This window comes from Heteronotia binoei, chromosome 11 (assembly GCF_032191835.1).
Source record: "Heteronotia binoei isolate CCM8104 ecotype False Entrance Well chromosome 11, APGP_CSIRO_Hbin_v1, whole genome shotgun sequence".
Taxonomy (NCBI): Eukaryota; Metazoa; Chordata; class Lepidosauria; order Squamata; family Gekkonidae; genus Heteronotia; species Heteronotia binoei.
Window position 1 is genome coordinate 60,934,026 of NC_083233.1, and position 22,559 is coordinate 60,956,584.

General features: G+C 46.9%; 1 gene segment (V, D, J or C); it reads left to right on the forward strand.

Moving 5' to 3' along the window:
- The first annotated feature begins 3,934 nt into the window (after positions 1–3,934).
- Positions 3,935–22,559, forward strand: part of LOC132579009 (immunoglobulin lambda variable 3-9-like) — a 153,143-nt gene continuing 134,518 nt past the window's right edge. Inside the window, 1 exon segment of the V gene segment in view lies at positions 3,935–3,981. Coding sequence covers positions 3,936–3,981 — 46 coding nt within the window.

Here is a 22,559-nt window from a genome sequence, read left to right on the forward strand (position 1 = left end):
GAGACCTGGGCTGAAATAACCCCTGAGTTGTGAAGTTCAAAGCACAGTCATGGGCCAGTCACTCTCTCTCTCTCAGCATAGCCTACCTCACTGGGTTGCTGTGAAGATAATGGGGGAGGGAATGATGTATTTCCTCCCAAGCCTGTTAGAGGAAAGGCAGAATAGACGTGAATAAACAGATCCAGGATCACTAATATTCTACCCATATTTGTGCTTCCTGCGGTCCCTTTGAGAAAGTCAAAAGTCAGTACTCTGTTTCCATTCCAGCTGGCAGGAAAGTTGCTTGCATACTTCCATCCAGATGCTTTATTAACTAGAGCTAACATCTGGCTGGGAGCCCCCTCGCTCCCCATTCTGACTATATATATATATATATATATATATATATATATATATATAAAACCCAGCAGGAACTCATTTGCATATTCGGTCACACCTCCTGATGTCACCACTGTTCTGTATATGGCTTTTTGTGGGAAAAACCGAGGACCTCATTTGCATATTAGACCACACCCCTTGGCACCAAGCCAGCCAGAACTGCATTCCTGCTCAAAAAAAGCCCTATATATATATTTAAAAAAACCGTTGGGTCAGTTGCTAGAAGTCTGGTTTAAGTGCCTTTAAAAAAAAAGTTGGAATGTGTTGTTTTTGCAAAAGAGATGCCCCATACGTGTGCAAACAACCTATCAACCAGGCCTTGGATTCAGCAGGAGCTCACTGGAGCACAGCTCCTGAACCTTTCTGAGGGTTCCCCCTCCTCCTTCCCACCTTGCCCATTGAATAGTAGGTGCAGCTGCATAACAATCCCTGGATGAGCTCCACCACCTATTTTTCTGCAAAATGACCCCTGCTATCAACATTTTGCTCTCACATGCATAAGCTCTGCACAAACATGCAGCTCAATGCATGGAGGTCTCTCCCACCCCAGTTCATGCATTTGTTTTACACTGCATGGCCGCTGCAAGATTTCCTCATGCACTAGGGTCTCAGCACAAGCAATGCCTTGAAACAAACAATCAACCACCTTAAAAACAGATTTTTTTCCCAATTCCAATTTCAATTTATTATGGGCAATTGACCAGCAATAACAGTATATAAAATCTCTAGTCACAGTCCACAATTTCTGACTCCATAATAGCATTCTCATATTCAAATTCCACCAATGTCAAACCTTAAAAATGGCATTATTAACCCTTATTAACCATCTCTACTTTGTTAAAAACGTCTGCTTATTTATGGCTAAAAAACAATATTTTGCTACTGCCTTATACCAACAGAGCTGGCCCCTCCACTAGGCAAACTAGGTGATTGCCTAGGGTGCTGGGTCTTCTGGGGGTGCTGAATTGAGTGTTCCACGTGTGACTTAGTGAAGGAGGTCTCCCATCCAAATACTTGCCAGAGTTGGCCCTGCTCAGCTTCCAAGAGCTGACAAGATCAGGTTTGCCTGGGCTATCTTGGTCAGTTCAAGTTTTGTGCTTTCCATTCTTCCCACAATTCATCTGTTTTTGAAAATTGGTTATCAGTGGGGGGGGAGGGGGGTTGCCAGAAGTTAGCCTTGCCCAGGGTGCCAGATAGTCTAGGGCCAGCCCTGTATACCAACTCTGTTAAGTGAAACAACGTATCTCAAACTGTTTGCCTGCTTACATATGTCAAACACTTTTAGGGCACATTATGATAAATGGAGGCAAGTGCAAGCAGAACAGCATTATTAGTTCATGTTTCCCCTTGCACATCTCTGGATCTTAGCAATCATTAACCCCAGACCTAGAGCATGATGGAACTCTTCTGAAACTCTGAGTGGAAGGTTATGGATGGTTCTGAAATGTGGAGAGGAGGGAAGCTGTTCAGATACAAGGCAGTTTTGAGATTTATGAATGGGATGGTTTGAGTCAGATCTTGATCTGTAGATTCCCAGCTTTGCATCCCTTAAGTGTAATCCTAATGCAGAGGAAGGGGCAGTGGCAGGAGAGAATCAGCTGATGGGAATAAAAGCTGAACTCTTCCCTCACCCAAACCATTTCCCCATCAAACGTATGAAGAGCTGAATGTGGGAATTGGCAAGTGTGGGAACTCCTGCCTGTGAATTTCGCCCTCTTCCCCAGCTGGGTCTGAACTTGGATATCAAGCAACTGGTGGTGGTGCGGGGAGAGCTGTGCTTGACAATGCAAGGAAACATTCAAGGAATACATATTTAGGTAGAAATGTCACGTAAATTTGCAAGAGTCCTGTTAGAAAGATCATTGGCCTGATTAGGATGTCAGCATCTCCTTATTGGAAAGGGCCTGTTTCTATTAGAGAGCCAGTTTGGTGTAGTGGTTAAGTGTGCGGACTCTTATCTGGGAGAACCGGGTTTGATTCCCTACTCCTCCACTTGTAGCTGTTGGAATGCGTCAGCCAGAGCTCTTGTAGGAGTTGTTCTTGAAAGGGCAGCTGCTGTAAGAGCTCTCTCAGCCCCACCTACCTCACAGGGTGCCTGTTTGGGGAGGGGGGGAGGTAAAGGAGATTGTGACCGCTCTGAGATCCAGAGTTTAGGATGGGATATAAATCCAATATCTTCTTTTTCAAGCTGATGGGTGTGAAAATATTTGCATGAGGGAGCTCTTCCTCAGTCCTTGGGATGTTTTAAGAAAGAAGGGGAAGGTCTCAGCTAGACATTTCCCTCTCCCCTCACACAATCAAACGTACTCTTGACTCTTATCATGGCCTGGGTCTTGATTCTCCTCACACTTCTCAGTTACTGGTCAGGTAAGGGTACAGGGCTTTCTTTTTAGATGGGTTTACAGCAAAGCTATTCCTATTTTGCAATTATAATAAAGACACAATGCAGCTGGAATTATTTCTGAACACTTTTATTTTCTTTTTCATAAAGGCGCCAGATCACAATCAGCCTTGACTCAGCCTCCCTCACAGTCAGTGTCTCCTGGACAAACAGTGGAACTTACTTGCACTGTCAGCGTTGACAAAACTGGGGGCTGCTGGGTTCAACAGAGTTCTGGACAGAGACCCCGCTTCATAGAGTGTGCTGGTGGTAGCAGGGGAGATGGGATCCCGGACAGGTTCACTGCCACAGAATCTGGGAATGTTGGTACTTTAACCATCACAAACACTCAGCCTGAAGACGAAGCAGATTATTATTGTTACATATGGTATGGCAGTGTAGGGTGTTCCACAGTGGTAAAACCTGATGAGGAACTGAGAAAAAAACCCTTCTTTCTCCTCAGAGAGCGGAATGAAACATACATAGCGTGCGGTCACATGTCACATTAAAAGCGGGCATGCAGTGCTCAGATTTGAACCACTGAATATTGATTTGATGCAGGGCCGATCAGATGAGCATCCAGGAATGAGACTCGTCCTGATCTCATCCTGTTGTTGAATGATCAGACATTGAATGCTATCACGCTCTTTTCTTGGAGCATCCGCACAACTGATCAAGTAGATCCAAAGTCATCTTGCTCTCATTCAGTTGCTGAGCAATCACACGGTGATTCCTGCTGCGGGGTTTTCATTGAGCATGCGCCCAACTGTTGGGAGGTGGAAAATCAAATATGGCTTCAGAGAATTAACATTGATGATTCAAACTAGGGGACTGCCAGGAACTACTTTCCTGGAACTTGGCAGTGACAATGATATCTAGAAAACCTCCACATTGAAAAAGTCTGCCCTGCCCGTTCTCCTGTGGATCCTGTGTTGATTGGAGAAGCAGAAACTTCACCTTAGATTCTCAATGATCTGGTCATGTGTATGTCTGCTGGGGCTTCTAAAAAAAAAAAAAGTGGCTAGAGTGTCGTACCTCATTGGAGGGTGCCATTATTAGTAAAGCCAAGACATTTGCATGACTGTATCATTCTTTTGTTATTTGGGCTTTTAAGAAAGAAGGGGAAGGTCCCAGCCAGACACACTTTTCCCTCACAACTTCAGACTTAACTCTCACCATGGCCTGGGCCTTGTTTCTCCTCACACTTCTCAGTTACTGGTCAGGTAAGCCTAATATGACATAGGGTGAGAAGAAAACTATGAATATTTTCTGTGTAGACTGAGAATAAAGAATTACAGTGATGGTTGAAATGAGACAAAGTGAATCAAAGTCACAAGTTTTCCTTTCTTTTTTCTTTTTTGTAAAGGTACCAGTTCACAGCCAACTTTGACTCTGTCTCCATCACAATCTGTTGCACTCGGACAAATGATTAAACTTTCCTGCACTGCAAGAAGTAACAAAAACTATATCTGCTGGGTTCAACAGAGGTTTGGACAGAGACCTTTCTTCACACAGTGTGCAGGTTATAGCAGAGGAGATGGTATTCCAGACAGGTTCACTGCCTCTGAATCTGGGAGTGTCAGTTATTTTACCATCACAAACACCCAGCCTGAAGACAAGGCAGATTATTACTGTTACATGTAGCCCAGTGGTAGCCCACTCCACAGTGGTGCTATTTGATGAGGAACTAAGACAAAAATGCTCCCTCTTTCTCCTTGGAGAGCTGAACCAAGCATAACAACAGCTAGAGCAGATTAGAAGTCCACAGAATAAGAAGGCCAACTTTCTACAGAAAAAAAGTCCTACCCCTTTAATAGAAGCCTAGTGTGAGGCTATTTACCAGGCAAAATTGTTGTTATTGTTGTGTGCAGTATAGCCAGGAGATCCTACGTTTGTCTGGAAGCCAGAAGTTCTAACTCTTTTAGTGTTGCACCACTAAGTGGCAAGCTAAAGTTGTCATTTAAGCAAGAGACGTTCAGAGGTGGTTTGCCATGGCCAGCCTCTGCGTCATGACCCTGGTATTCCTTGGAGGGCATCCCTCCGAATACTAGCCACAGCCGACCCTGCATATCTTCCGAGATTTGACAAGATCGAGCTAGCTGCCAAGACTCTGCAGTAATTTGGTCTCTCCAACTCTAGACTGAGAACCACAATACAGAGACACTCACAGGCCAAAGAAGATGGAACCTTTGTCCCTTTCATCTCTGTTATTCAAATGGGTCAAGGCTCTGAGTAGTTCCATTGTAAACTCCCAAATTTAAGAGGAATGCTTCTAGTTGTTTCTACAAGTGAGCATGAGGTTCTGTTTCTGTGATTTGAATGTTACACACAAACATAAGTTTTGCTTTAACTGTTACTTTCCTAATTGCTGTTCCAGATTACAAGTGACATGTTTCAGATCAGAAAGGAGTCACTGCTTGTGAATAGCTGTTGCTTGTATCTTCCACCAACCTTTAGCATTGTGAATCATACTATTTTTTGCCAATAAGTCACAGCTGATGTATGGTGACTCCATAGCATTTTCAAGGCAAGAGATATTCAGAGGTGGTTTGCCATTGCCTGCCTCTGCGTTGTGATCCTGGTATTCCTTGATGGTCTCTCATACAAATACTGACCAGGGTTGACCCTGCTTAGCTTCCAAGATCTGATAGGATCGGACTAGCTTGGGCTATCCAGTCAGAGCAAATCATGCTAATACAGCCTCATTTCTATCATAGACAAAACTAATGCTGCCTGCACTACTTTTAAAAATTCCCCGTATGCAAATTTGTCTTTATAGACTTTGCCAGAAAGTCACATAATTCTCTGGGCAGATAATGAAGCTTTTAGCAAGCCGTTCATCATAGATGAGAGCCAGTTTGGTGTAGTGGTTAAGTGTGCGGACTCTTATCTTGGAGAACCGGGTTTGATTCCCCACTCCTCCACTTGCAGCTGCTGGAATGGCCTTGGATCAGCCATAGCTCTGGCAGAGGTTGTCCTTGAAAGGGCAGCTGCTGTGAGAGCCCTCTCCAGCCCCACCCACCTCACAGGGTGTCTGTTGTGGGGGAGGAAGATAAAGGAGATGGTGAGATTCGAAGTGGAGGGTGGGATATAAATCCAATATCTTCATCTTCTTCTTCTTCTAGATCATATTTGCATAAAGGGGCTGACCTACTCAAGTCTGGAGGATTTAACCAAGGAGGGATGAACATTTGGTCTGATTGTCTGAAAGAGAAACTACTTTGGAGAACTCACCATGGTGTACACTTTGATTTGCCTTGTACTTCTTAGTTACTGCTCAGGTAGGGGTCTGAGAAGTTCATTTCTCACAGTCTTGTGGTCCAGCAAAAAAGCAATCCATATTTTATATCTGAAACATTGTGATTCTTAATCTTATTTTAGCCTTTTATACTTTGAACCGACATATTTGACTATTTTGGCTGACAAGTCTCTGTATATCTCTTTTGGTTATGCCAATAAAGGTGTGATTGATTGATATCTGAAACATGAATTTTGTGATGTTTGGAGAGCAGAAAATGGATTTGGATCATAGTTTCTGCTTTTTTTCTTTTTGTCAAGGTGTCACTCCACAGCCGACTTTGACTCAGCCTGCCTCACAGTCTGTGTCTCCGGGACAAACAGCTAAACTCTCCTGCACCGTCAGCAGTAGCATGAACACCATTTATTGGTTTCAACTGAGAGCTGGTCAGGCCCCTCGATTTGTCCTCTATGGTACCAGCAGCAGGGGAGATGGGATCCCAGATCGGTTCACTGGTTCAACCTCTGGGAACATTGGCTACTTAACCATCATGAACACACAGGCTGGAGATGAGGCAGGTTATTACTGTGGCATGTGGTATGGCAACACGCACACAATGGTCAGATCTGATGGGGAAGTGAGACAAAAACCTTCAGTCTTCCTCCCCGGAGCCTCAGTGCAGAGCTTAGTATGAAGAAGTGTGGTTGAGGCTGAGTTTCTTATACTTAAGCAATAAAGCAATTTCAGCTGATTTACAATGCAATCAAGTGCAGAGTTACTCCCATCCAAGACTATTTTTGTAGAAAAATCCCAGCAGGAACTCATCTGTATATTAGGCCACACCCCTGATGTCACCATTGTTTCACATAGGGCTTTTTTATAGGAAAAGCTCAGTAGGAATTCATTTGTATATTAGGCCACACCCCCTGACACCAAGCCAGCGGAAACTGTGTTCCTGTGTGTTCCTGCCCCCCAAAAGCCCTGCTCCCATCTAAAAGTGAAGGTGGTCCCCTGTGCAAGCACTGAGCAACCCATAGGGTGATGTCACATCACTAGGGTGACCATAATGTCTGAAGGCCAGCCAGGGACACCTTGGGGGGGGGAAGGTAGGGGTGTGCGCACGCGCCGCCGGAAACAGGAAGTGACGTCACTTCCGGTGACGTCACTTCCGGTGACGTCATGCCACCGCCGGAAACAGAAAGTGACACCACTTCCTGTGACATCATTTCCCCCACGTCACCTGCCGGAAACGGGAAGTGACATCACTTCCTGTGACATCACTTCCCCCAAATGACATCATTTCCCCCAAATGCCACTGCCGGAAACAGGAAGTGACTTCACAGCACTTCCTGTGACGTCCCCAAAAATCCCCCAAATATCACCGCCGGAAACAATTTTGTTCTCAAATCCTGTATATACTTCATCAGTATATGGGACAAGGCACTTTCTCAACTGTGCTGCATAATGCAGCCTATTTATTTTGTCCTGTTGGCTCTGTTGGCTCTATCTGCGCCACCTTCATCACTTTCGGGGTGTGGATCCCCCAGTGGGGTGGTCTCGCGACTCCCTCCGCCGGCTGTTTCTGATAGCCCTGCGCCCCCTCTTTCATTTGATATGTGTCCTGTGCGGGTGACACCCTCCTGCCAGGAGATGCCGCAAATGAGCCCCCTTGAGGCTTATGGCGGCAGGGCTCGGGGGAAGCGAGCTAGACTGCTGTTCTTTTGAGGGGTTATAGAGTGTTTCGAGCCCGTCCCTGTGGCATCGGTCCCATCGTTGTGGGACCCAGGGGGCCGGTGCAGCGGGAGGGAAGGAAGAAAGGAGGGAAGGAAGGAAGGAAGGAAGGAGGGAGGGAGGGGGGAGGGAGGGAGGGAGGAGGGAGGGAAGGAAGGAAGGGAGGGAAGGAAGAAAGGAAGGAAGGGAGGAGGGAGGGAAGGGAGGAGGGGGAAGGGAGGGAGGGAAGGAAGAAAGGAGGGAAGGGAGGAGGGAGGGAGGGAAGGAAGGAAGGAAGGAAGGAAGGAAGGAAGGAAGGAAGGAAGGAAGGAAGGAAGGAAGGAAGGAAGGAAGGAAGGAAGGAAGGAAGGAAGGAAGGAAGGCCACCACCCCCCGCCAGCCCCCCCCCGCTTTCGGCCCCCACCCTCCCAGAGTCCCAGCTTACCTTCTTCCAGGGGGGCGGCTGGTGCTGCTGGCGAGGCTGGCGGCGGCTTCGGAGGCCGGGGAGGGCCTGCGCTGGTCTCTGGAGGGCCTCCAGGGACCAGCACCGGCCGCTTCGCGGCCTCTCTGCACCCTCCGCTGGTCGCTGGAGGCCCTCCAGAGTCTCTGGAGGGCCTCCAGGGACCAACGGAGGCCGCAGAGAGGCCTCAGCTGTTCGGCGCTGGTCGCGCCGCGGCCTCTCCGCAGCCTCCGCTGGTCCCTGGAGGCCCTCCAGAGACTCTGGAGGGCCTCCAGGGACCAGCGGAGGCCGCGGAAAGGCCTCAGCTGTTCGGCGCTGGTCGCTGGAGGCCTTCCAGAGTCTCTGGAGGGCCTCCCGGGACCAGCGCCGGCCGCTCCGCGGCCTCTCCGCAGCCTCCGCTGGTCGCTGGAGGCCCTCCAGAGTCTCTGGGGGGCCTCCAGGGACCAGCGGAGGCCGCGGAAAGGCCTCAGCTGTTCGGCGCTGGTCACTGGAGGCCCTCCAGAGTCTCTGGAGGGCCTCCCGGGACCAGCGCCGGCCGCTCCGCGGCCTCTCTGCAGCCTCCGCTGGTCGCTGCAGGCCCTCCAGAGTCTCTGGAGGGCCTCCAGGGACCAGCGGAGGCCGCAGAGAGGCCTCAGCTGTTCGGCGCTGGTCGCGCCGCGGCCTCTCCGCGGCCTCCGCTGGTCCCTGGAGGCCCTCCAGAGACTCTGGAGGGCCTCCAGGGACCAGCGGAGGCCGCGGAAAGGCCTCAGCTGTTCGGCGCTGGTCGCTGGAGGCCCTCCAGAGTCTCTGGAGGGCCTCCAGCGACCAGCGAAGGCCGCGGAGAGGCCTCTGCCACCGCCGCCGGGCCCCGCGCATGGGCGGGGAAGGCGGCAAGTGAGGGAGGGAGCGTCCCTGCGCACGCGCAGGGACGCTCCCTCCCTCACTCGCCGCCTTCCCCGCTGGCGCCCGCGGCCCACCGCCTCCGGGGCTGGCTAAACCGGGACCTTTAATGGTCCCGGTATAGGCAGCCCGGGAGCCGGGATTGGGTGGCCAGAACCGGGAAAGTCCCGGGAGACCGGGACGGTCTGGCCACCCTACACATCACAACGCTTTCTTGGCAGACTTTTACAGGGTGGATTGCGATTGCCTTCCCCAGTCATCTACACTTTACCCCCAGCAAGCTGGGTACTCATTTTACTGACCTCAGAAGGATGGAAGGTTGATAAACCTTGAGCCAGCTGCCTGAACCCAGCTTCTGCCAGGATCTAACTCAGGTCGTGAGCAGGGCTTGGATTGCAGTACTGCAGCTTACCATTCTACTCCCATCTAAGTCTATATAAATCTGGAAGGCAACTTCCTCCTCTCAGTGCAGTCTTGTATGCCTCTGATAATTGTACCTCTATGGACCTATGCCCCCCATGCACAGTGAAACAAATTGGAAGTCTACAAGGGGAGGGAGGTACTGCAACCCACCAAGCACTGTTCTGCAAATGGAAATGCTGTACTATTGCAAGAACTGTGTTGTGCTGATAGAAAGACCCCTTAGTACGCAAATTGTCCTTTGATCATCACAAGGAACATGTTTACCAATCGGATAAAGAGTTTAATACATATTGAAAACTGCAGACAATAAGGCTCCCCCAAAGTAAATGCCATCTCATTATCTGGCTGCTTATCATAAGAACATAAAGGAATCCATGTTGGATCAGGTCAATGGTTGATCCAATCCAACACTTTGGCCGTTTTCGCACTAGCGTTTACTCCGGCGTAGCACCCCATTTACCTCCGGATCTTTTCCTGGTTTTCCCACCTGTTGCTCCGGCGCTGCGGTTTGCTCCGGCGCTGCAGGGGTTTCACGCCAGAGTATCTAGATCCACCTCCTTCCGGAGTTTTTGAAAACCTCCGGATCCACACCGGATCCACTCCTCGGAGTTTTCTGTGGGAAATCCATCCACGCCGGATCGACTGCTTTGTGGGCGTCACCCTTTCCGTCCTCCCACCCCATCCACCCCCTTGGCCAATCATCAGCCTTTCGCGGCGCTTCCCCAAAGTGCCGGCACGGCCATTTTTTTTTAAACTTCACAGTTTTGCATAATAGCGATATTTCAAAATTAACAAGAAAAAAAAACCCCTCCTGGAATAGCCTCAATTGCCACTTCAATTGGTTTCGTCAGAATTTTTTTTTATTATTATTGACTTTAGTTGCGTTATTTCGCTGTTGCGTTATCTCGATAATGCGAAAACGACCATTGTTGGGGGGGGGGATCTAGTGCCGGTGCGGGCCAAAGCGTTCATGTGTGCGGCAGGAGGGACGTGCCGGGCCAGGTGGAGGGCAGCCTCATGTGCGAAGGCGCAGCTGTCGGAGGAGGAGGACGCGGCTCGTGAGCTGCGACGGGCCCGGGCGAGGCTCTTGCTGCCTGCCGCTCTTTGTGGCTCGCATGGCCACCCGGGTGCTGAGCATGAGCGCCCGCCTGGGGCCAGAGGAGCCCGTCTTCGCCCAGCTCAGGCCAGTTCTGGGGGCCCGAGAGGCCGCGCTCTTCGGCGGCCCCGGGGAACTCAAGCCGCCACCTCAGTGCACGTACACCATGCCCAATCAGTTCCTTCAGCAGCAGGCCCCTTATTTCCCGCCTTCGCCCCCGAGCTCGGAGCCCGGCAGTCCCGACAGGCAAGCTGAATTGCTACAGAACCTGACCCCTCCTCCGTCCTACGCCGCCACGATCGCTTCCAAGATGGTGATTCACAACCCCAATTTGCCCGCAAACCTCCCGATGAATACACCCCCCATGCCGACGATGAGGTACAACAGGGGGACGTCAAGCATGCAGCACCTCTTTGTGCATCTGTGCATTGCAAGCGCCAGCCGGGGAGGGGAAAGAGAGCGGAGGAAATCCCAGCTTCGCCACCCGGGAGGGAGCGAAGCTGCCACACACACACAAACCCCTCGATTTCTCTCTCTTCGTTATTGCGATATTTCGCAACTTCAGAATTTGGGGGGGGAATCTAGTGCTAGGATTCTCCACTGTGAATGCTTCTGTTAATACATAAAGGGCTGTGGAGGATTCTACAGCTGCAGCCAATCCATAAGCAGCAGCAGCACACGTGATGCGGTTTGTCCACGAAAAGAAGGGGAGGGAACAGCTGTGCCTGCTCGATGTTACGTTAGTACGTCCTTACGCAACCAGACTTGCGCTTAAAAAAAAAATGATTGACAGGGCATCGAACTCAAGTCGACGCCAGTGGGAAAACGATTTGAGCCGGGGCTTCAGGGAAGGCGACTCCGCAAAGAGTCACTAGTGCGAAAACGAGAAAAATGATCCGGACATAATTGCGCCGCGGAATAAGGGGAGCAAACGCTAAGTGCGAAAACGACCTTTGCGTCACACAGTGGCCAAAATTCAGGTAGCATCCAGAGGTCTACCAGCAGGAATAGAACTCCAAAAGCCTTCCTACTGTTGCCCCCCCCCCCCAGCACCCAGAATACAGAGTATCACTGCCTCGGGCTAACAGCCACTGATGGACCTTTGTTCCATTTTTTTTTTCAAAACAGTTTTTATTTTAAATATAATGTTTGTAAACAGAGAACATTGATACAGTAATGCCTTAATTTTCATTCCACATACATACCGTTATATAAAATAAAGTTGTACAGCTATAGAGTGATCACGAGAAAAGAATACTCTTGTGGATAACCCATTGGTTAAGTGAAGAAGAAAGCGTGGTGTCGACCTCTATCCTATCCAGAATTGGATACCACTTTGCATAGAAATCATTAGCTGCCTTTATCGGGTCTATGGTGTCAATATCGGCTGTGATTTTCTCCATCTTGATGAAGTCCCAAATTTTGAGGATCCAATTATCTATGGACAAATTTAGCTTAGATTTCCAATTCAGGGCTATTATATTTTTGGCTGCTGTTATAAGCGAGATAATAAGGGATAGTTTAGATCTAGTAGCCTTTACAGAATGCCAATCATTTAGAATGATGATCTCTACTTGTCTTGGGATAGTAGTTCCGGAAATGTTTTCTACCGGGGTAATAACCTTTTGCCAAAAAGAGTTGACAATCGGGCAGTCCCACCAACAGTGTAGTGATGAAGCTTGCATGCCACAATTGCGCCAACAAAGTGGGGAATATTTAGTATCGATGCTGGCGAAGTGAGAGGGCGTGATGTTGTTGCATCCATGACCTCTCTTCTCACTTTTTCTTCTGTTGTAGAAGTCGACAGTCTGGGAGAGAGCTGGCAGGGGCAGGAGGTTGCTCTCTGCCGCAGACAATCTAGTAATGCAGGCTTGTAGTGATTACAGTTTCAGGCTAGAATTGGCAAGAACCAGCTCCCATGAAGTTCACTGGATGACTTTGGTAGGTTATGTTGCTTCTCTCCTCCTTCATTTTATCTTCACAACAAACTTATTAGGCTCCTGGGCAGTCATCGAGGAAGCTTCAAGGTGATTCGATTAGAATATGCATTTTCCCAATTATAGTCTGACAGTCTAACCACTATACAGCCTCTTTCATGCCTTTCAGGACAGGACCTAGGGCTGCCAAATCTGAGTTGGGAAATTCCTGGAGATTTGGGGGAGTGGAGCCTGAGGAAGGTGGGGTTTGAGGAGAGGAGGGACCACAAAGGGGTACAATACCACAGAGTTCACATTTCACTGACCTCTGTTGCCTGGAGATCCGTGGGAGATCTCCACCCACCATCTGGAGGCTGGTAGGCCTAACAGAATCTTTGTCCATCCCAGTGTTTCAGAGGGCTACAGTACTGAACATTTCTTTTGCGAATAAAAATAACAGAGAAATGTCTGGTGTTTTGTACATATCAGGACTTTTTAAAAAAGCAGAAATGCACAGGTACGCAGTGGTGGCTGGCTTAGCATCAGGGGTGTAGCCTGATATGCAAATGATTTCCTGCTGGGCTTTTTCTACAAAAAAAGCCCTGGTACATATAGCCTTTCAACAGAGGTTCGCTGTGCTGTGCCTATGATTTGAATATCACACACACACACACACACACACACAAAATTGGTTTAATTATGTCTCTCCTAATCTCTGTTGCAGATCACAAATGATGTGTTTCAGATCAGAAAGAAGTTCTTGTCACAACTTACAAAAAACAATAGTTGTTTTGTGTCTCCCACCAGCGCTTTGTGTTGCGAAGTCCTGTACCACTTGCCTAACTTTCATCTTGGGCTAAGTTCAGTATTGCTACTTTTAAACATTTCCTCTGTGGAAATTTGTCATTATAATTATTGGCTTTGCTGGGAAGTCACATATTACTGTAGCATGTGGTATGGCAACACATGCACACTGATAAAGTCTAATGGGGAACTGAGCCAAAAAACCTTCAGTCTTCCTCCCACGGCCTTACTGCAGAGTTTAGTTTGAAGAAAATGGCTGTTTTGGAGGGTGGACTCTGTGGCATTCTAGCCCACTGAGACCCATCCCCTCCCCCAAGATCAAGTCTCCCCAACCTCTACCCCAACTCTCCCATCCCATCCCAGAGTTGGTAACCATATTTGAAGATTGTTGTCCCCCTGATCCCAGTCTCCAGTCTGAGGATGTTCTACCCTGGAGGGCTCTTGCAAGCTATTTGATCTCAGCCCTTTCACCCAGACCTCAATCCATAATACGCTGTATTTCATCACAGCTACAGGGTAGTAAAAGGTCCTCAGCTGAAGACCCCTTTGGCCTGCAACATGGGTCTGATGCACTGCAAGATTGATTTACTATATGTTTTCTTAGGTTCTGCATTCCATACAATATGAGCCTAAAAACACTCAGCCTGGGAATCACTTGTTTATATACAACATTTAAACTTCACCACTTATTAGGGTTGGCAAGTCCAATTCAATAAATATCTGGGAACTTTGAGGGTGGAGCCAGGAGACATTGGGGTGGAGCCAGTAGCAAGGTTGTGAGAAACATAATTGAACTCCAAAGGGAGTTCTGGCTATCACATTTAAAGGCACCATACACCTTTTAAATGCCTTCCCTCCACTGGAAATAATGAAGGATACGGCACCTTCTTTTGGGGCTCATAGAATTGGACCCCGTAGTCCAATCCTTTTGAAGCTTGGAGGGTGTTTTGAGAAGCATTGAATGCTATGCTGAATATTTGGTACTTCTACCTCAAAAAACAGGGGCCCCCCCCAGATAATTGTTATACCATTATAACCTATGGGAATTGGTCTCCACAGGGAATAATGGAGTGCCCAGCAGACATTCCCCCACCCCGCTTTCTGATGACCTTGAAGAGGGAAGAGGGCTTCCAAACCAGAGGATCTTTTGCCCCCACCTGCGGATTGGCAACCCTACCTCTCATGGATCAAATCCAAGAATCTGAAACAGTCTTGCAAAATCTAATGCAGTGACTCAAAAAGTAATTCATATAAATCATGTAGGATGCTCTCAAGAAAGAACAGCAAACAAACATGCCACGGCTGGCTTCTTAAGCAGCATAAGCAGAACTGTTCTGAAGGAAGGCAATGTCCTCCTCCCACTGAAGTCCTGTATGCCCCTGATAATCGTGCCCTTATATACTTGTGGCTGACCCCACTAGCAGAGGGAACAAAGTGGGAATCTACAGTGGGAGGGGACCACTGGCAACCCATTGAGCTCTCTTCTGCAAATGGAAATGCTGTACCAATGCAGGAACTGTATTGTGCTGGTAAAAAGGATCCATGCTCCCCTTGTTCATCACAGGGACATCCTTGGAAATCTGATAGAGGCTACAGTATGTACTGAAAAAGGCAGACAACAAGCATCCCTCAAAGAAAATGCCATCCCACTGTCTGGTTGTTCATCACAGCAAGGGCCAGGATGTTCCCTGAAAAGGGCAGCCAAAGAGCCTCCATGCTTGGCCATCTGATGCTAGTGCAAAACTGGACTAGGGAGAAGTGGGTGGCAGTGCTTTGCTCTCTTATGGGTTTTGTAGGCCAGTCTTGATGAGACAGAATTATTTTAACAATAAAATTTTAACAAGAAGAACTTTAACAATAAATGGGAGAAAAGTGACATGTTGACTCGACTTCCGGGGAGGAAAATGGCGAGCTGAGTTGTCTCTCACATCGGGAGCAAGCTGAAGGTCTTGTTCGGGGTAGTGGAGGGCAAATCAAAGCCCACTGCCTACCTTTCTCAGTGAGAGAAAGGTCCAAGACTTGCACTTAAAACTTTGGAAGAGATTTACCTTGGCTGAAAAGGAGCCCTGTAGGGGGTTCCTTTGAGGCTTTGAGGGGTCTCAGAAGTTTGCATAGTTATCGTCTGCAAGATCTTTCAGAGTCATTGATTTGGCATAAGCTCGTCAGGATCCTAACCTTCTGGGACAATTCTAAACAACTAAAGTTTTGGAAGACCAGTGGAACTTGGATAAGTGAAGAAAAAAGGTACAGAAGCTCTTTTTTCACTCTGGAGCTATTTACAGATTAAAGGGACATATTAAAGGTGGGAAGAAGGGGAAAATATAAAGCTTGTAATTAGAAGAAAGAAATGGAGAAGCTTGGACTGTTTTAATACAAAAGACAGTGTTAGAAACTGCTAAAATTTGAAAAGAGAACATAGTTTTGTCTACTTGCGGTTTGTGAAAAGTAAACAGCCCACGTTGCATTGGAATATACTGGAACAGTTCTGCAACTCTTCTGAGCAAGACAGGAAGTGCGTCAAGTATCGTGAGATTTCCATGAGAGTTGAAGCTGACAGAGACAGGAAGCAGTAAAGGAAAAAGCCTACTCTACATCATAGAGAAACGTCGGCAGCCATTGCTGGGAGGTCCAATTTAAAATATTGTTTTAAAAAGATTTGGGACTTTAAAAATTGACAGAATCGATGGGAAAAAGGGTAAGAAGACAAGAACTATTGACTACATTACTGGTGGGCTCCTGGGGTGACTTTAAAAGGGGATAAAAAAAATTTTAAAGGGGAAAAAATCGCGGCCGTCATTTTGGAATTTTTGAAGACTTTTTTGATAAATATCTTGGCTTTGGAGGCTCAGAAACCAGCGAAATTAGGCTTGCTGGAAAGGGCAAGCTCTGCTCTATTGAACCTGACTGTCAAATTTCAAATTGGTGAAGTCAAAAATTTCGTCATTTTTTAAAGGGGAAATTTTAAAAAATATATATATATCTGGGCCTGGGAAGCTCAGAAAAGAACAGAACAAAGACTAAATAAGAGAGAAAATTTAGACCTTTTGAACTTGGTAGCCAATTTGTAAATTGTGAAACGGAAATTTTTGGTATTTCTATTTTATCTCCCTGTTCCTTGCCTAAATGTCAGAGCCCAGGCAGCACCGAACAAGAGCCCTCTCATTAGAAAAAATGCAGGACCAAATGGAGGCTATGGAAGCCAGGATTATGAAAGGAGTTAAGAAAATGATGGAAGAAATGAAGGAAGAACTTGTCACAGTAATTAAAAAGGAAGTGGATGACCTCAAAGACCAAATTAGAAAATAGACAAGAAAGTACAGGAAGTGGAGGAGAAAGTTAAAATACATGATACCACCTTGCTGAAAGTCCAAGAAAAAGTGACGATCCACGAATGCAAATTAATGGAAAATCAGATACGCTTGAGAGGAGTACCTGAGGAAGAGAATGATGATCTGAAAGGATATATAATAAACATAATTGCAGAATTCTTAGAAGCTGGTTTCCCAGTCTTCACTTCTAAGGGGAGATCTTGATCTAGCTTTGACAATTGCAGCCTGGGACAGAGGTGACTTGCACCTGTGTGGGGTAAAGGGAAGCAAAATCATGAGCACTCCAACTGTGCCTCCCTGCTCACTTGTGCATGGAAATCACAGTATAATAAATGTGTTTTTTTAAATCCCAAGAGTATTGTCTGGGACTCTGGGCAGCCCCAGACTTGTTCTGTTTTGTAAGTTAGGCACAGCAGAAGGAGACGGTGCCATTGCCATGCAGAGGAAGTCGTGGCCAACCCTGCTTAGCTCCCAAGCCTTGATGCATTTTGACTGGGCCATTCGGTTTTGCTTGTTCCCATAAGTCCTATTTATTATTGGTTTTGTTCTGTTTGTTTGAATGTTTAAAAATGACTCTCCAGTTTGCCATTTGAATTTTATTTACTTCATTCATAGCCAGTTTGGTGTAGTAGTTAAGTATGTGGACTCTTATCTAGGGGAACAAGGTTTGATTCCCCACTTGCAGCTTCTGGAATGGCCTTGGGTCAGTCATAGCTCTCTCAGAGCTGTCCTTGAAAGGGCAGCTTCTGGGAGAGCTCTCTCAGCCCCACCCACCTCACAAGGTGTCTGTTGTGCGGTGAGGAAGATAAAGGCGATCGTGAGCTGCTCTGAAACTCTGAGATTTGGAGCGGAGGGCAGGATATAAATCCAAAATCATCATAATCTTCATTATCTTCTCCTCCTCCTCCTCTCTCCAGCAGGGCCCTTAAAAGCTCACATTGTTCTCCTCTCTTCCATTTTATCCTGCAGATTGAATAACAATAAAATACCTTTTAATTATTCTAATAAATGCCCCCTGTTTCTCTTCCTGGCCAGATTTCACTGTAGTGAATTATTCTGCTGCTGTCTTAGTTTCCTCCTGAGCAAGCTAAGGTCCATTTCCATGACTTTTTTACAATCTCATGTATGCAAATGCAGCTGATGGTCAGTGCTTTTGCCCAAGTGGTGCATATCCTCAACAAAGACATGCCAGACTTACAGAGCAAATGACCAGGCACTATATTTGCATGAAAGGGGGGGCCTGTTCAGCAGGGAAGGATTTAACAAAGGATGGGGGGAATGTCCCAGCCAGTTATTTCTTTGCCTCCCCAAGTGAATCACCTTTAGTGGTCTGGCCATGGCTCCGGCTCTGATGATCTTTGCAATTCTCACTTACTGCTTAGGTAAGTAGTAGAAGATCGAGTTTTTGATCTAGCAGGAAGACTATTTGCATTGTTTAACTGAAATACTGTGGTTATTGGAGAGCATCAAGGTGATGATTCTTCCTTTTCCTTCCCCCCCCCCACAAAGGTGTGAGTTGGGGGGCCACGTTGACTCAGCCTCCCTCACAGTCTGTGTCTCCGGGTCAAACAGCTGAAGTCTCCTGCACAGTCAGCGGAAGTATAAGTAATGACCACTTCCATTGGGTTCGACAAAGAGCTGGACAGGGCATTCAATTTGTAGTCCGTGGTACCAGCAACAGGGGAGATGGGATCCCAGATCGGTTCACTGATTCCAGCTCTGGGAGCCTTCGGCATTTAACCATCACCAACAGCAAAGTTGAAGACGAGGCTGATTATTACTGTGTCACCTGGGACAGCAGTGCTTGCCACAGTGAAACAATCAGATGGGGAACTGAGACAAAAACCATCACCACTCCCTCCCATGGGAAGGGAACCATAGATACATTTTTACATCTAAGCCTCAGATGACAGAGTTACAGTCCACTATCCCAATGCCATCAACTTCTCACTCCCTCTTGCAAGGCAGGAATTGGCCTCTGAGTAGCTGTGCAAAGTTGGTCTGATCAAGCCAAGTCTAATACAAAGTAATCCAAACCAATGTTCCACTATGCTGCAAAGCCTTGTGAGCAAAAATTCTACTTTGTGAGTCACTGGTATTAAAGTTGTGAGCTACTGGCATTAAAGTTGTGAGTTACTGCATAAATTATTGTTCTCTGGGGTTATCCTTCCTGAGCTAAGACAAAAATGTGTTAGCTGGAGGTTAAAAAACTGTGAGCTAGCTCACACTAACTCAACTTAGAGGGAACACTGGTCCAAACATGTACCTGCAAATAATCAAGTGGTGACAGATTAAGAAATACATAACTGAATCATGTACCTGCACATATCCATCAGCTGAACAATATGGCATATATTTCACACCTCGTCTCTTGTTCTGCATGTTCTTGTTCTACATAATCTAGTCCAACAGAAGCACTTTTATGTTCCAATTATGTCAGTGGAGAAAGTTAATCTCAAGTCCATTTCTATTGCTTTCCCGCAATATCTTTTATGCAAAAGTGGCTGAAGGCCACCGCTTTTGTTGGAAATCACATATCCTCAACAATTACATGCCAGTTTGACACAGCAAATGACCATGGGCCACATTTGCATGAAAGGAAGCCTGTTCAGTTGGGAAGGGTTTTAACAAGGGGAGGAGGAATGTCCCAGTTAGTTATCTCTTTGCACCCCCAAGTGGATCACCTTTGGAGGGCTCACCATGGACCAGGCTCTGGTGATCTTTGCAATTCTCACTCACTTCTCTGGTAAGTAGGAGAAGATCAAGTTTTGATCTAACAGCAAGACGGTTTGCATTGCATAACTGAAAAACTGTGGTTATTTGAGAGCAACGAGGTCATGATTCTTCCTTTCTCTCCCCACCCCCCAGGTGTTATTTCTGGGTCCACTTTGACTCAGCCTCCCTTGCAGTCTGTGTCTCTGGGTCAGACAGCTGAACTCTCCTGCACTATCAGTGGAAGTATTGGTAATAACCATTTCCACTGGGTTCGACAAAAAGCTGGACAGGGCATTCAATTTGTAGTCCATAGTAGCAGAAACAGGGGAGAAGGGATCCCAGATCGGTTCATTGATTCCAGCTCTGGGAGCATTCGGCATTTAACCATCACCAACAGCAAAGTTGAAGATGAGGCTGATTATTTCTGTACCACCTGGGACCACAGTGGTAACGGTTCCACAGTGGTGAACTCTGATGGAGAACTGAGACAAAAACCACCATTTCTCCCTCCCATGGGAAGGGAACCATAGACACATTTGTACATCTAAGCCTCAGGTGACTGAATTACAGAGCTGAAAGAACCATCCCAAAGCCACTGACATCTCACTCCCTCTTGCAAGGCAGGTATTAGCCCCGCTGTTATTTTGTGAATGAATCTTCAAAGGCCTCCTCTGAGGCTTTGGAAGGACCACGACTGGCCTAAAGGTTCTGGTGCCCTATGTGAACTATGACCTTGCCTCACTCCCCAGTTCATTAGAGAGAAAAGTTACATATATTTAATTGGCATTCAGAATGAACAAGGTAAAAATAAAGACATAGTATCCTATAGTCATAGCCTTTCTAGTTTTGGGCTACAGGGGAGGTAACATTATTGAGATATTGACAGGGAATTTTAAAAATGCAAAGGGGGCGGGAGAATAACTTCACAGGCATAGCTGTGCCACAGCCTTGTGGCACATTAAAACTGAATACTGCATTCCAGCCATGTCTTCAGATCATATCCTGAAGGGTATTCGGCTGCTCTTTTTTCTTGGAACCTGATTCAAATGACACTCTGGCAGGTGGATCTTCAGAGCAGCTTGTATGTAAGACTACCTATGAGACATCTCAGCAGCTTTGGAAATGTTTCTTACCATCTCAGCACATGAGCCAAGCATGAGACCTTTCAGTCAATGAAAGCCAGCCCGCTCACAGCTAATAGCGACACAAGTTTCAGGTTTATTTATCTGGGGTTGAACTGCTTATATTTTTATTCAGGTTTTTTTATTCGGAATGGCAGAAACATAGCAACTTGCCCTCCATCTCATGCTCCTACAACAATAATCAGCACACTGAAAGATTGTTCAGAGCTGCTCCATATATAGATCCTGCAATGTTCTGCAAACTTCTATAGCACATAGCACCTGCCCAATGGAGAAGAAGCATATTTGCATAAATGGTGTGTTCTTGAACTCAGGGTATTAAGGACAGAGGATGGAAAGGCAACCCCCAGGTTTTTCTGCCTTGGGAAACCAGATATTATACCATGGGGTGCTTGTTTCTTCTGTTGTTCCTCGCTTACTGTTCAGGTGAAGAATATTTCTAAATGTTTCTCTCATGCTTCTGTGATTCACATGGTGTGCCTTTCTCATCATTTCTTGCAAAACGTTTGTGTTTTTTAAAAATCATATTTAATTCACAATATTACCTCTCCCTCCTCTTCAGGGTCCTTGGCCCAATTCACCTTGACTCAGTCACCTTTCCAGTCAAGCTCCCTGGGAGACCTGGCTCAACTTTCTTTCACAATATCTACCAAATTTGGAGGTTTCGGCTGGTATCAGCAAAAAGAAGGAAAGAGCCCCAAATTCATCCTGTGGCATACCGTCAGCTCTGGTGAGACCAATTTTGGATCTGAGGTCTCCGGTAATTTCTCAGCTTCCATAGACAACCCTAGGAAAGTAGCTTATTTAACCATCACCAATGTGCAGGTAAAGGATGAGGCTACCTACTATTGTGGAGCATATTACAGCGATGGCAGCAGCTACGGGTAAGCCACAGTGATAAACTCACAGGAGGATGTGAGATGAAAACATCAGCTTAAAAAATGAAGAAAAGTCTATTCAGCTGTAGCAGAGAGCAAGAAGCCCATGATAGGGATATACTGAATCTCAAGGCACTGAAGAGAGAATGGGTGGGCAAAAAGAGGGCTCTTCACCTTAGGAAGACTGACCTTCCCCAAAGAGTTTAAGAGGGAAGATCCGTGTGAGATGGTGTTCTGCAATAAAAGGAAGTGGTATGAAATACGTTCTCTGCCTGGAGAACAAATAGCTTGGGGGCAGTGCTGGATTAAACCCTGTGGAGGCCCCTAGTCAGGCAAAATTTTGGGGGCCCCCTCACAAATTATCTCAGAGCTGCAACACCCACCCCACTGCCCACAGCCCCCACTGCAGCCTTCAGGCACATTCTCAAAAGCTCCTTTGACAAAACTGCAGGGGAGAGACAGCGAGAGGCAAACTTGGCGATGCCAGCAGCAGCCACACCAGGAAAGTCAGGCAAAGAGCATCTCAGTTGCTGGTTATGTATGCAAGCTGGGAGGACTGCAAGCAGGAGGAAAACTGGGGGGGGGGGGGCAGATAGCCAGCCAGGGCTCCTAAAGGCATGGGGGTCCATAGGCCAGTGCCGACTTGGTCTAATTGTTAATCCTTCCCTGGCTTGGGGGTCAAAACTACATGTTACGTTATTTGGCAAGCTGTGTCTGAGTTTCCACAAGCCAATTCACACTCCCTGAAATCACACAGCAGAGCATGTGCTTTGTAGTCTACTTTTGTAGTCAATGTCCATGGGTACGCCATTTTCTTGTCGATTTCTTGTTCAATTCGGCCAAAATCAAGGCTTTGCATCTTAAGACAGTAATATCAAGCGGGTTTGTAAAAAACCTCTGGTGCCAAAACCCAGGAGTTGTTTAAAGATCAATAAGGACTGTGATGGCTACAGGACTGTTGCGAGCACTGGCACTTTAATCCACCGCAGTGGAGCGGCAGGATCATCTTGAAAAGCCTCAGGAACTGGAAAAATGACATACCCCCTGGACATGGACTAATGAATTGATTACCGTGATAGAAATTTTGTATTAGTATCTAGATGTTGTGAAGGTTGTATTGCATTGTGATTTTTTTCAATAACAACATTCAGAAATTTTCTCTGAACTTTAGCAGCTGTTGCTGTTTTTTTTTTTTTAATTTTTCTTGAGTG